This window comes from Mus caroli, chromosome 8 (genome assembly GCF_900094665.2).
Source record: "Mus caroli chromosome 8, CAROLI_EIJ_v1.1, whole genome shotgun sequence".
Lineage (NCBI taxonomy): Eukaryota > Metazoa > Chordata > Mammalia > Rodentia > Muridae > Mus > Mus caroli.
The window spans coordinates 95666591-95682324 of NC_034577.1; the positions used below are offsets into that span (position 1 = coordinate 95666591).

Genomic DNA, 15734 nt, shown 5'->3' on the forward strand with positions numbered 1-15734 from the left:
AAAAAAAAAAAAAAAAGAAACAAAAAGAAAAGAAAAGAAAAGAAAAGAAAAGAAAAGAAAAGAAAAGAAAAGAAAAGAAAAGAAAAGTTTGGTGCTCTTCCAGAGAACCCGAGTTCACTTCCCAGCATCCACATTGGGTCGCTCACAGTCATCTGTAGCTCTAGTTCCAGGGGATTCAACACCTAATTCCATAGGAACATACCCACACCCCCACATACCTTTAAAACTCATGTGAGGCACCTATAGAAATGGCTCAAAGGTTAAGAGCAGTAACTGCTCTTCCCATGATCCAGGTTTGATGCCCAGTATCCGCATGGTTCACAGCTATCTGTAACTCCAGTTCTGAAGGGTCTGATACTCTCTTCTCGTCTAGCCTTATTGGGTACCAGACATGTGCATGATGCACAGACATAAATGCAGGTAAAACACACATGCATATTAAATTAGAACTAAAAAAATCATTTAGGAGCTGAAGAGATAACTCAGTGGTTGAAAGAGCACATTACTCTTGCTGAGGACCTGGGTTCAGTTCCCAGCACCCGCATCAAATGGCTCATAACTACCTATCAGTCTAGCTCAAAGGGATACAACGCCCTCTTTCTTTCTTTCTTTCTTTTTTTTTTTTTAGGGCTCTCTTAAATCTGTGGCATGCACACACACATACATATACACATAAATAAGTAGGTCATGGAATGATAGCTCAGTAACTAAGAAGTATTGCTGCTCTTCTAGAGAATATGAGTTCAAATTCTAGCACCCAGGTCAGGCAGCTCACAAGTACCTATAACTCTAGCTCCAGGGGATCCTATGTCCTTCTGGCGTCTTCAGGCATAAGGAGTCTGTCTCTCTCTCTCTTTTTTCTCTCTCACCCACCTTCACCCCCTCTCTCTTACACACACACACACAAATAAAAATAGAATCTTTTTAGTGATAAAGATAAAAATAAATGTAAAAAAAATCTGTTAGATGTTCAAACTTCAGTCCTTAAGTATTACTCTTAAAATTTACACCACTAGGCTTACATTAAAAATATTTTAAAACAACTGGAGAAAAACATTCTTATACTATTTTAAAATATTTGCATAGAATATTCTGGGAAATGAATAACTTACCTCTTTCCCTCCTTTTTCAAATTGTTTTATTCTGCACAGAGTTTCCTTTGCTGCCTTCCAGTGCTCTCTAAGAGTCTCTTTTCCGCTTATCTCCTTTAGTTCAGTTTCATTTTCACCAAGAGAATTCTGTCCTAGACTTAGAGATAATTTCCCAGCTTTGTAATATGGGATGGCGTGGGGCAGGGAGGGGAAAGGGGATAAGGAGTTTGTCATTATTATAAGTGTTACTGTCACACTTTAATAACACCTTACATATTCCACCCATCCCACCTTCAAACTATATCCATATACAATAACTGGTCCTGAAACTGAGTAGAAAGAGTACACAGCAGAAACTCAGGACTTAATCACAAATTAGGCTCCACTCTTCATAGTTAGAGGAAAATGTTATTCCAGATACAAGGTTATTGGCTTTAAAGTAGTTTGTTTGGAATGAAGGAATTAAAGTCAGGGCCAATAACATGCTAAGCATACTCTCTTACTCAGCTGTATCTCTAGACCAAAAGTAGATTGTTTTGGATAGCTTTTCATCTACTTGACACAAGCTAGAGTCATCAACTGAGAAAGTGCCTCTATCAGATTGCCTAGAGACAAGCCTGTGAGTCTGTGGGACGTTTTCTTGATTAAGAATTGATGCAGGAAGGCCCAGATCACTGGAGGAGATGCCATCCCTGGGCAGGTGGTCCTGGGTTGTATGCAAAAGTAAGCTGAGCAAGTCGTGTAAGCCATGTAAGCACCCCCCGCCCCCCCAGTCCCTGATTCAGCTCCTGCCTTGAGTTCCTGAGCTCACCCCTTCATAACGGAGTGTAAGGTGTAAGCTGAAAGACATTCTTCTCTCCCCAAGTGGCTTTGGTCACTGTGCTTATTACAACAGTAGAAAGCGAACTAGGAGAATAGGTATGCTTAAAACACCATCCTCCTAAAAATGTATTATGGTCATAGTTTATGGTTCACAAAGAAATCTTATAGCTACTACCAGCTCTCTGGGCTCCAGCTAGGCTGTTTATCAATTCTTTAAATACGCCAGGCTCCCTCCTAAGCTAGGACCTGTTGCTTAGACCTAAGATATTTGTCCATAGCAATTCAGATCTCTACTCAAGAATTACTTTCATTCTATGATTTGGGACCCTTTCTCCCAAAACCATAGCTTTGCTTATAGTTTTCCAGGTAGCCACAATCTACTCCCTTATAATCTTGATGTCAATTTATAATAATAACAAGTCTCAGTTTTTAGAATTACTATTTCTTTACTTAGACTAAACTTATATGTACATAGTTTCCTTATAACTGTATCTCAATCCCAGTGCCTTACATGAAACTTAGCATATAACAAAAATTTATGTTCTTAAATAAATAAGCAAATGTACTTTATGATTTAAAAATAAGTTACGAGGCATAAAATAGTGAATTCTCTGAGCTGCTGCTATCTGGAGGTTCTCTTCAATATAGGCTTGAGTATGCTGAAAACACCCTAATAGTCATTTTCAAATTATATCTGCTCTTTCCAGGCCTAACACAGTAACCCAGAAGCTGGAAGGCTTGGCTCACTAGAACACATATGAATTTATCTTAGCAGTGTTGGTCATTATCTTTCCTTTTCCTTTAGAATGGGTTCTTACTGTGTAACTCACAAAGATCTGCCTCTGGTCCTGAAATCAAAGCTGTGTGTCACTATGCCTGACAGCTGATATTTTGGGCTTGTTTGTTTTATATAAAAGTCTTAGTGTGTAGCTCTGGCTGACATGGAACTGCCTATGTAGATGTCACTGGCCTAAACCTCCCAGGGATCTGCCTGCCTCTGCGTCCCAGGGCTGGGATAAAGGTGTGCACCGCCACACCCAGCCAGTTGATCTTTTCCTAAGGTAACGGTAAACTTACTAATTTTTTTGCAGTTGTGAAGCACGTAAGTGGCAGCTTTGCTTAGGTTTTCATTCTTAAACTCAGTTAAGGCTTGTATCATCAGTGGAAGCCCATGGTTTTTTAAAAGTTCATACTGATTTTTCTCTGTAAAAATATCAAAAATTAAAATGGTGATTATTTTTTTCATGAAGCATTTAAGTATGAGATCATGATTCATTGCTATAGTAATTATGAACATAATTAAAACTTTAAAATAAAGAATTTTAAAAGTATTTTTAATTTAGGTGATAATCTGCTTATATAAACTACATTAAGTCTCATAAATGATTTCTAACATGTAGCCACATTCTAAAATAAAATGTTTTCTAAAATTTAGCCACAACAGGCCATACCTCATACCAGTAAACAAATAGCTCTCATTTGGTTTTTTAAAGATCAAGACTGGGGCTGGAGAGATGACTCAGTGATTAAGAGCACTTGCTGCTCTTGCAGAGGACCCAAGTTTGGTTTCCAACACCTACATCAAATGGTTCCCAACCACCTATAACTCTGTCTCCAGGGGATCTGATACCCTCCTCTTTTGGCTTCTGTGCATCTCCAGAGAGACACTTATATATACACAGAAACAATAATATTCATAAAGGTTAAGAGAAAGAATAGAGAAACTGGTAAAGGAAGCAAAAGCTGGGGGAAGAGAGCAGAAGAAACGAGAGAGAAGGGAGAAGACAAGAAGTGGGAAAGTGAGACAAGGAGGGAGACCATTAGAGTGGAGGCTGTTAGAAGGAGTGAACTATGGGAGGCTGGGATGGACACAGGAAGAGGAAAGCAAACCTTTCAAGTTTTCACTGAAGGTTAGAAGAGCTGACCTTTCAAGGCTTTTGGTGAGAGAACAGGATTAGAATTGTATACTGACATGGTGAGAAGACTGAAAATGGAGAGAGGCAGGAGCTTCAGTGACTAGCCGGATAGAATATGAGAAAGGAAATAAGAAGCTTAAATGACTGGAGGGAAAGCTGGATTTTAAGAGGAGAAAGAAGCAAAACCATGTTTCCACCCCTCTGTGCTAGTACACACACTGAATTAATTGAGAACTTACCACAATCCTCCGTGCAGTGACCAATGGCAAGTATGATGCTAAATTTTTCTCTTGAATCAAGACTTTCATGAAGCAGTAATGCCAGAAGTGTAGAAACAATGCGGTACTTGGATAATACCACTGTAAAAGCAGCTGCTAGTTTAATAGAAAAAAATAAGTACAAATTTAAATTTTCTAAGTACAAATGTACAATATGTTTGCAGAGTTTATTCAGGAAAGATATCATAGGCCTATATAATATCTAATATATACATGTCACATAATATCTAATATATTAACTTAAATAAATATATTGTAAGATAATGATGGCTTACTATAGTCCTCATTATATATTCTTTTAGTTGTTATTTTGGGACAAGTTTTCTCCATGTAGTTCTGGCTGACCTAGAATTCTCTATGTAATTAGACTGGCCTTAAACTCACAGAAATCCATCTGCCTCTGCATCCCCTGTGCTGAGATTAAAGGTGTCCCATCATAACTAGCCCTTAATGTGATTTTTTTCAACTACTGTTAAAAATATATGAATTTACTTTTTAGATTCATAGAACATTACAGTATATTTGTCTCGGTTACAAGATAACCATTTTGTTACAATAAGAACTATCATTAAATCATTATAAATTGTAAGAATTATCAGCATTTCTTTCTTTTTTATTAGATATTTTCTTTATTTACATTTCAAATGTTATCCTCTTTCCTAGTTTCCCCTCCAAAAACCCCCTATCCTCTCTCCACTCCCCCTGCTCCCCAACCCACCCACTCCCGCTTTCTGGCCCAGGCGTTCTCCTATACTGGGGCACAGAACCTTCACAGGACCAAGGGCTTCTCCTCCCATTGATGACCGACTTGGCCATCCTCAGCTACATATGCAGCGAGAACCATGAGGCTCTTTGTGTGTTTTCTCTTTATGTGATTTTTTAAAAAATGGGTTTTTTTTAGTTGCTTTACATGATGCTGTACATATGAACTAATACTATAGTCCTAAAAGCTGAATATATGTACTCTTACCTTATATATCTACTGGTATCTACACTGGACAGTAAGGGCATTACTAGATAATCAAACCCTGCTTGATTGAAATATCCTCTTATCTGATGCTGCAATGAAGGATATATAAGCCTATGCTTAACTGTGGTAAGATTCAAGAAGTATACTATGTTAAGCTATACTTTTCCTCATAAGGTATATATTTACTTTACTTTTGATTGTTTGAGACAGGGTCTTAAACTGCTTAGGTTGGCTTTAAAACTTACTATTAAGCAGAGGCTAACACTGAACACTAATTCTTCTACCTCTACCTCCTAAATTCTGGTTTCATAGGTATGCACCATCCTACATGGACTTTATAGGGCTTTCAGTAGAGTTCATCCAGAGTCTAATAATACTGGTATGAACAATGCTCAAGGTTATGAATTACTCAAGGAACTATATATCATTTACACTTTTTTTTTTTTCGAGACAGGGTTTCTCTGTGTAGCCCTGGCTGTCCTGGAACTCACTTTGTAGACCAGGCTGGCCTCAGACTCAGAAATCCACCTGCCTCTGCCTCCCAAGTGCTGGGATTAAAGGTGTGCGCCACCACCACCCGGCCATTTACACTTTTTATATTTTCTTAATGTGTTTGTGTGTGCACTTACACATGGTCATGCTGCACACATACAGGTAAAAGGATCACTTTATTTCTCATTTCACCACATGGGTTCCAGGATTGAACACAGGTTGTCAGGCATGGCTGCAGGCACCTCTACCTGCTGATACATCTCATGGTTCAAGGGACTACATCTCAACAATTTTTAGGTCTTCAGGACTCAGCACACAGGAGGTATTCAGTTACTGCTTATTAAGTAGGCAGCTAGGGGCTGAAGAGATGGCTTAGTAGTAAAGAGAACTTGCTGGTCTTATAGAAGGTGACTCAGGTACACTTCCTAGCACTAACATCTTAGCTCACAGTCACCTGTATGTCAAGTTCCAGGATATCCAACGTCTTCTTGTGGTTTCTATGGCTACTAGGCACACACATAGTATACATAAAAACATTAAGGTAAAACACTCATATACATAAAATACATCTCTAAAAGCTCAGCCATCTACTTTTTGGCCTGATGGTGAATGTAAAGACTTCCTATTGCAAGAATTTACAGACTACCATTCTAAATGATTGTACAATGAGAAGCAGATGTGTCTGTGGTTCTGGTTCTACTGCTCATTTATGCACCTGGTATGTCAGACATCACCCTTGTCACATAAAGGCATGTTTTAGTTCTTTAAGCTTTATGTATAGGTATGTATCTCTATATAAGAAGATGCAATGTGTGTGCAGGTACCAGCAGAAACCAGATGTCATATCCCTGGAGCTGGAGTTATAGGTGGTTTTGAGCCATTCAACTTGGGTGCTGGGAACAAAATTTAGGTCCTCTGGGAAAGTAGCCAGAGCTCTTAACTGCTGAACCACCTCCATAGGTGAAATCCAATTATTTACACAATTCCCAAAATTTTATAAATTGAGTTTCCATTTCTGATATCTCAATGTCTTTTGATTTGTCATGTAAAATTTTTCTTATCAAGGTTGCTTTTCTTTTTAAAGACAAAAGTCTCACTATGTGGCCCTGGCTGGCTGGGGTGCAGAAGATCATAGCAGGCACCACCACATCTAGATAACACTACTTTTTCTTTTAAATTTTATTTTTATTTATTTATTTTTATTAGATATTTTCTTTATTTACATTTCAAATGCTATCCCAAAAGTCCCCTATACCCTCCCCCCACCCTGCTCTCCTACCCACCCACTCCCACTTCTTGGCCCTGGCGTTCCCCTGTACTGGGGCATATAAAGTTTGCATGTCCAATGCGCCTCTCTTCCCAATGATGGCCGACTGGGCCATCTTCTGCTACATATGCAGCTAGAGACATGAGCTCTGGGGGTACTGGGTAGTTCATATTGTTGGATAACACAGCTTTTTAAGTGAGATAACAATTTAAGAATAAGACGGTCTTATTTTGATTCTCTCATTAGACCTAAAGTCAGACTTAGATATGCATCCTTAAACTAGGAATTGATTCCTTTTCACTTGTAAGAAGCTAGAAATTTTTCCCACAATAGTACATAATGTAGCATTTCAACATTCACCATGTTCAGTTCAAACAAAGTGCAATTACAGAAAATTAAGCTTTTTGACTCACAGTTATCAGTAATACATGCATCCATGGTCTTTGTCACTATGACTGCAAGCTTAGCACTGGAAAGAGTATTGTGTGAATCAGACTCCAGCTGCACAAGAACTTGACACAAAACATCCAGTCCACCCGAAGATACAAAGCAGTTCTGAGCATGTGCTTAAGAAATAAAGCAGCAAAACCATTAATATTTCAAAAAAAATGACAGGTGTATTGTTTTATTCACTCATTTTATATTAAATATATTTTTATTTGACTTTTCAAATACTGAAACTCTCCGAAATTAAGGGATTAAAAGTTCAGCTTTTGTCTATTTATGTGCACACACACACACATAGTAACATAGTAACACTCCCCCTGACACAGTACAATGATATGTAGAGTAAGACGGCCCTTTGTTTGTATAGGAAATCTTTCATTTCATTTCTGAGAGCTGGCCTGTTCTGTAATATGAATAAAGTGCCCTTCATAACTATTAAACAAGTATTTCAGTAGAGCTATAAAGAACAAATTCAGTATGGGTGGGGAATGGAAAAGTATAGCCCTATCATCTTAGGACTATGAGGTCGGGGCAAAAGATAGTGAGAGGCAGCCTGGGCTTACAGCAGGACCCTAACTCAACCTAATAACAATGAAAGAACAGATTCATTCATTTATCTTGTATTATGACCAGCAAGCTGCCTGTTTTCTAAATTCCAGCATAACTCATATCTCAGACTGTTTTGCTCTACAAATTACAATGTGTCTCACATATAGTTTTGTTTGTTTGTTTTTTGAGAAGCAGGGTTTCTTCTATGTATTCCTGGCTGGCTGTCCTGAGGGCTGGCCTTGAACTCATAGACATCCTCCTCTCTGCCTCCCAAGTGCTGAGATTGGAGGAGTATGCCATCATACCCTGCCACATATGACTTTTATTTACACCTAAGTATTTTGCTTCTTAGAGCACAAAATTCTAACATATCATTGAGAAAAGATTCAATAACTGATATATACAAAATTATGTTTATATAGTATATATATAAGTTTATTTATTTTTATTTTAAAAAAGATTTACTTATTTATTTTATGTATATGGGTACACTGTAGCTGAACAGATGGTGGTGAGCCTTCATGTGGTTGTTGGAAATTGAATTTTTAGGACCTCTGCTCGCTCCGGTCAACTCCGCTCGCTCAGGCCCAAAGATTTATTTATTATTATATATAAGTACACTGTAGCTGTCTTCAGACATGCCAGAAGAGGGTGTCAGATCTCGTTACGGGTGGTTGTGAGACACCATGTGGTTGCTGGGATTTGAACTCAGGACCTTCAGAAGAGCAATCAATGCTCTTACCCACTGAGCTATCTCGCTAGCCCTATAAGTTTATTTTGAGACAAAGTCTCACTATTTACCCCAGCTGGCTTCACACTCAAGATTCTCTTGCTGTTTTTTCCCAAGTGATGTTACAGGCACCTGTCACCATGCCCCAGCTTGAAAATAATGTTGATAAGAAAGGATCCCCTGAAGCTCTGAAGTCAGTATCTCTAAAGCTTCTAACCTAGAAACAGGCTTGTGACCAAGGGATACGAGGCCAGTAGTTAAAATCCTGCCACAAAACTTTTTCCTAGATTCGTCTAGTTCCGAGGATGATGATTTAAATGCCAGGACAATTAAAAGCAAAATTTAAATTTTATACTGTAAATAAAAGAGATTTTTGCCTAAAATAATATCACATCCAGAATTTACACAGCTCATTTATTTGGTGCTAGGGACTGAAATCAGAAACGTATACATACAACATCACCATTTCTCCACTAAGCTACATCTCTAGCCACTACCTCTTTTCAAAAACATATTTTGGGTTTATATTAATTATCTAATTATCTTTGTTTTAGGAGACAGTCTCATGCAGCCCAGAGTGCACTGAGCTCCTTATGTTGCTATGACTGACCTTCAACTCCTGGTTTCCCTGCTTCTACCAATGCTGGCATTACAGGTTTGTTCCACTATCTGAGAAAGGAACTAAAAATTATACAATGTAATAAAAATAATAGTTTGTATTTATTTGGGAATATTTGTATTTATTCTTGTGGAAAGAGTAGAAACTGCATGCTATGATGCATATGCAAGTCAGAGAACCCCTGTGGAGTCAGTTCTCAGCAAGCACCTTTACCCACTGACTTCATGGCCCTTAAAAACTTCACTCAAAAAATTTTAATTCATCTTTACATTTACTTATTCATATGAATGTACACACATATACTACAACACATATGTGGAGGCCATTGGATGACTTTTGGAACACGGTTTTCAACTTGCATGATATAAATTCTGGGCATCAAATCCAGACAGTCAGGCTTGATGCTAAGAGCCTTTACCTGCTGAGCCATCTCGCCATCTTAGTTTTAAGAACAAGCAAACATTTTCAACATTATGGTGACCACACAGTATTTTAAATTATTTTTTAAAGGATGGTTTTGTTCCTGTTTGTGGTTTTCAAAGTTTAGTTTTTTTTTTTTTTTTTTTTGAGACGAGGTCTCATGTAGTCTAACGCCTGCTGGACTCTGTGGGTGCCTGCATGGACATAGTGCATATACAGACAAGCAAGCACACACATACATGTTAATGTTAAATGTTAAAACCCACCCACAAACACTATACATCTCATGGTTTACATATTCTTTCTGCAACGTTGCAATGCTTTGCTGTGTTAGTCCACTGGACCACAGTGACAACACTTAAGATGTGTTGCCTATAGCTCTGTTGCTGGGAAACAGACAGGCAGATTTCAGGGCTTTGCTGACCAACAAGTCTAGCTGAAACAGCAAGCTTCAGTTTCAGTGAGAGACCTTGCCTCAGAAAGTATGGTAGAGAGTGATAGAAGAAAATACCCAAAGGTATTCCTTGACCTCCACACTGGAATGCACAGGGAAGTGTATCTGCCACCACATGTGCATATGAGTACATGCCCACAACATACATAAACAGACACAAATGATAGTTTTACGTTTCTAATAATTTGTTGGGGCACATAGAAATACTATTTATTTTGTATGTCCTTGTAGTAATACTGCTTACGGTTGGCAAAATGCTGCTTGTATTCTAGTACTAATTTGGGCCCCCAAGACGGGTGCCCCAGAGATAAGAGAGTCCACATTTAAGACACTGAGTGACCCTGCCCTCAATTAATTGTGATCAAAATAAAGATGCCAACAGCCAATGGCTGTTCTTATTATGGGGCTAGGGAGATGGCTCAGTGGTCAAGAACACTGTCTGCTCTTCCAAAGGTCCAGAGTTCAATTCCCAGCAACCACATGGTGGGTCACAACCATCTATGTAGAAATATGATAAAATTCAGGTGTACATAGATAGTGTACGCATATACATTAAATAAATAAACAAACAAATAAATAAATCTTTAAAAAAAGATGAAAAATAATTTTCAAAAAGAGTTCACCATGTAGAGCAGGACAGACTCACACAGATGGCATCATCCTAACTTGATTTTTAAATATTGCTATATATTTTTACATCTAGGGCTGGGAATGTAACTCCGAGTTGGTTAGAATACTTGCCTAACATATACAAAGCAGTGGGTTTAACTCCTAACACCATATAAATCAAGCATGATGATGGTACACATTTGTAATTAGTTCTAGCATTTGGGGGAAGAGGCAGCAAGTTCAGAAGTTTGAGGTTATGCTCAACTACATAGAGAATTTGAAGCCAACTTAGACTATATGAGGCTCTGTCTCATATAAACCAATAGTATTTTTATATCTATGTTCATAATAGATTTGACGTATAATTTTATTGAAATGCCTTCTTTTGACTTGGGTATAACACTACAGGATGTATTCAGAATTGTTTCTTCTAAGTATATTTTTAGGAATAATTTATATAGAATTCTGGGGGGCTTTTTTTCCTGACCTGTTTGGTAGAGTTTACCAGTAAAATTATCAGGTTCTCATATTCCCCTGTGTTTATTAAAGCTTTAGTTTGTGAATTCTGCTTGATTCGGAACTGTGGAATCAATCAGGTGTGATGGCATACACCTGTAATCTCAGCACTTTGGAGGTGGAGGGGAAAGAACCAGCTCAAAGCCAGCTTCAGCTACCCAACAAGTTCAAGGCCAGACTGAACTACACAATACCATGTCTTGAAATAAATAACTTGGGACTGGAGAGATGGCTCTTTGGTTAAGACCACTATCTCTTCTTGAAGGAAGGGGACCTTGGTTGAGTTTCAAAAACCCACACAGTGGGTCACAACCGTCTGTAACTCTAATTCCAAAGGCATTTATACACTCTGGTCTCCAAAGGCACTGCACACATAAACATACAGGCAAATACTCATATTTTAAAAAGCCTTCAAAAATAAATTTAAAAAGAACAAATAAATAGACATTCCAGATAGAGGAATATTCAAATTATCTATCTTTTTTGAGTAAATTCTAGTCATTTCTATATTTTAAAGAATTTGTCCAAGTCATTAGAATTTTCTAATTGGATGATATAAAACTGTTTCTACTATTACTTTACTAAGCTATGGTAAGGAGGCTGGAGAGATGGCTCAGCAGACAAGGGCACAAGCTGTTCAGTTCACTCCTCAGTTCACTTTCCAGCACCCACCTGGTGGCTCGTGACCACCCATCTATAAAGGCAACTGATGCCCTCTCTGGCATGCAGATGTACATGCAGCAGAGCATGCATGCACATTATACAAACAAACAGCTCTGATAAGATCATGGGTGAGGAATGGGGAGATGGCTTAGCAGTTAAGAGAACTGGTTGCCCCTCCAGCAGACCTGAGTTTGATTCCCAGCACTCAAGAGGCAGCTCATAACTGTAACTCCATTCCCATGGAATCCATGCCCTCTTTTGACTCCACTGGCACACATGTAGTACATAGGCACACATGTAGACAAACATATATATATATACATATATACATCAAATAAAAACTAGGAAACAAAATCTAGAGTGATGTCCCTTCTTATGGTAATTTAGGTTGGTAATTTATATCTTTGAAGGGGGATGTGTTGGGAAAGAGGAAGATAAGAGCATCACAGCCCAGTATAACTCACTATACATGTAACCCAGGTTAGCCTTGAACTTTCAACATCCTTATCTCTTCGGTTTCCACAACCTCCAGAAATCTAAGTTTTTAATAACCACATATTTGGTTACCAGTCATCTTTTCGAGATTTTTTTGTATATTTATTTTTTAAAACTGCATCTATGCTCTGACCAGGGAAACAGTGCCTTGCTCAGCCATCAGCAGGACAGCTTCCTCCTGTGGCAGACAACAAATACAGAGACCTGCAGCCAGATGTTATGCACAAAGTGAAAGACCTTGGAGCACTCATCTCTAAATGGGATGCTATTACCAAATCCCTCCCTCCTCAGAGCTCAGGATAAGAGCCAGAAGGGTCAGAGGACACCAAGGAAGCAAAGCTTCTATGAACTCACAGAAACTGCGGCAGCATGCACAGGACCTGCACAGGTCTGCACCAGGTCCTCTGCATGTACATTATGGCTTACAGAGTAGCATATTTATGGAAATCCTGAGTATACAAACAAATGAGTCTCTGATTCGTGTGCCTTCTCTTGGGCTTGCTTCCTTCTGTTTGTTTGTTTTGCCCAACTCTGATATGATAGCTTTTGTTTTCTCTTATGTATTTTATTTTTGTTATATTTTAATTTTTTTTCAAAGAATAAATGTTACTTAAATATAAAATTTGTATTTATTACTGAGGAGTCATATATGCATGTGCATGTTGTGTGTGGAAACACATGCGTGCACATGCACTTTGGAGGTGAGAGAAGAACTCTGTGGAGTCAGTTCTCTCCTGGCACTTTTATGTAGGTTCTGAGGATCAAACATGGCTCCATCAGACTTGCATCTCTTTGAATGGCAAGTGCCTTTACAGACTGAGCCATTGCATTGGCCCCATGGTGTTCATTTCTAATTTAATTCCATTTTGGTTAGAGTGTACGTCCTGGGAGGGGTTGATTTCATTGCTTTATTTTGTGAGGGTATTTAGGAAGGGGGGAAAAACCTATATTGCAAGATGGGTATAGTGGTACATACTTACATTTCCAGAACTCAGGAGGTGGGAAAAGGAGGATCCTACATTTAAGGTCATCTTTAGCTATACAGACACATACAGCTATAGAAGCCAGTTTGGGCCACAGGAGACTACTCTCAGACCCCACCTCCCAAGAAACAACTATACTGTTGCCAACATCTTTCCAATAATATCGACTTCCAAGATTCTCTTATCTTCAAGAGACTAGCCAAGAACTTTTGAGGCCAGCCTGGTCTACATAGTGAGTTCCAGATCAGCTAGGGCTATATAGTGAGATCCTATCACAAACAAAACAATCTAAATATATTCAAAATGTTCTAAATTAGAAGTATTAAACTCATTAATTGAATTTTGTATTTTTTTGTTACACTTTTAAATGCATTTCTTAATATACAACCTAAAAAATAATGAATACTTACTATTATTTGCAAGAGTAAGTCCAATAAATGAGCATATAGGTCGAATTACCTCAGGTCTCATGCAGTTCATTAGCCATTCATTAACACATGGAAAAAGTGAACAACAAAGCATTTGATTCTCATCTGAAAGGAAGAACACCATGTTTTAATCTGATTTTTGCAAAATATCAGTCAACATTTGTTTTTATATTTGTATTTCAATTGTTGAAATAATTACCATTTTGAGGATTGTTGACACATACACACAGAGTACTGCACACAGACGACCATAACAGATAGCTCTGGAAAACACTATTATCTGACAAATTCAACTCATAATTGGAAAGAACTGTCCTATTGGGTTAGAAAGAAAAGGTAATGAAATTTTATATATGTTCTAAAGCATTTTATAAATGTCCTAAGCAATAATAGTAAAGACATTTTATTTACTTACCTGAACATCTGTGACAGAATTTCAATACAACCCACTTCTCTCACAAGAGTTTGTCCATTTCCTTAAAAAAGAGCCAGATATTACATGAATATGACTTTTATTTAAAAATAATTTTATAAAACTTAAGATACTTAAGTGGTATTATAATTAGCTTTTAAGCTACTTTAAAGTATTATGAAGTATACAGAATTACAGTAGGAAAAAAACCTATGATCAAGGGGCTGGAGAGATGAGTCGGCAGTTAAGAGCATTTTCAGTTCTTCTAGAGGACCTGGGATCAACTCCCAGCACCCACATGGTCACTTACAACCATCTATAACTCTAGTTCAGGGGGATCTGATGCCCTCTATGGCTCCTTGGGTACTAGGCATGCACATGGTGCATAGACATACATGTAGGCAAAACATCCATACACAATTTAATTAAATTAAAGTTTTTAAATTTCTTTTAAAAACACTATAGCCGGCCTAGCAAACACAGAAGTGGATGATCACAGTCAGCTATTGGATGGAACACACGGCCCCCAATGGAGGAGCTAGAGAAATTACCCAAGGAGCTAAAGGGAACTGCAACCCTATAGGTGGAACAACATTATGAACTAACCAGTACCCCGGAGCTCTTGTCTCTAGCTGCATATGTATCAAAAGNTGGCCTAGTNGGCCATCACTGNAAAGAGAGGCCCATNGGNCNTGCAAACTTTATATGCNCCAGTACAGGGGAANNCCAGGGCCAAAAAGGGGGAGTGGGTGGGTAGGGGATTGGGGGGGTGGGTATGGGGGACTTTTGGGATAGCATTGAAAATGTAAACGAGGAAAATACCTAATAAAAAGATAAATTAAAAAAAAAACACTATAGCCAGCTTTATTATAGAAAATATATTGTGCTTAGCAATTTACAGCATTCAGTTTTCCTCTAAAAATTGCAAACTGCTTACTTTAAATTATACTTGTTACAATATGAAAATAATCTCCAAACTAGAAAGACTACAAATCTTTTTCAGATTTTCCACAGTTACAAAAAACAAAATCTAGAAGCAATTCAAGTAGCTAACAATTTCAAGAGTTAAATGAAACAAGTTTTTAAAACATGGAAGACTGGGGAGATGGCTTAGTCAGTAAAGTGGCAGCATAAGAGCTTAAGTTTGACCCCCAGCACTCTGTGAAAATAAACAAGAGCCTAGGCCGGGGAGCTTATGTCTGAGCCGGGGGCTCACCGGGCAGTCAGTCTAATGAGATTGGAAAGCCTCAGAGTCAGTAAATGACTCTGTCTCAAAATAAAGTGGAAATTGATTGAGGAAGGGTATCCAACAACAAGCTTCTACGTCAAGCACAAACACATGCACATGCGTATACATACACAAGCAAAGTTTTAACTACATACACACTTTTTATTTTATACACATATATAAAATATATGTACGCATCACTTCACTGTTAAAATTAATGAATATTGTGATAAAATGCATACACTACTTCCTTCCTTAGAACTAGTATCTCTCACATGTTGATGAAATAAAAAGTTACTAATACATTTGGGAAGCAGAGTCCAAGATCAAGTGTCATCTACATAG

At 38.1% G+C, this 15734-nt stretch overlaps 1 protein-coding gene across 7 annotated transcripts in view; it reads right to left on the reverse strand.

Moving 5' to 3' along the window:
* Terb1 (telomere repeat binding bouquet formation protein 1) overlaps nt 1-15734 on the reverse strand; it is a 50537-nt gene that overhangs the window by 24512 nt on the left and 10291 nt on the right. For 5 of the 7 annotated variants that reach the window (XM_021170431.2, XM_029480329.1, XM_029480328.1 and 2 more), the window contains 7 exons: nt 14165-14225; nt 13949-14064; nt 13732-13854; nt 7250-7402; nt 4069-4203; nt 2991-3116; nt 1113-1267 (listed from right to left, as the gene is read on the reverse strand). In XM_021170431.2, the coding sequence (XP_021026090.1) occupies nt 1113-1267; nt 2991-3116; nt 4069-4203; nt 7250-7402; nt 13732-13854; nt 13949-14064; nt 14165-14225 (869 nt within the window). The remainder of the gene's footprint in view (nt 1-1112; nt 1268-2990; nt 3117-4068; nt 4204-7249; nt 7403-13731; nt 13855-13948; nt 14065-14164; nt 14226-15734) is intronic. The other 2 variants (XM_029480330.1, XM_029480333.1) reach the window with 1 other exon arrangement.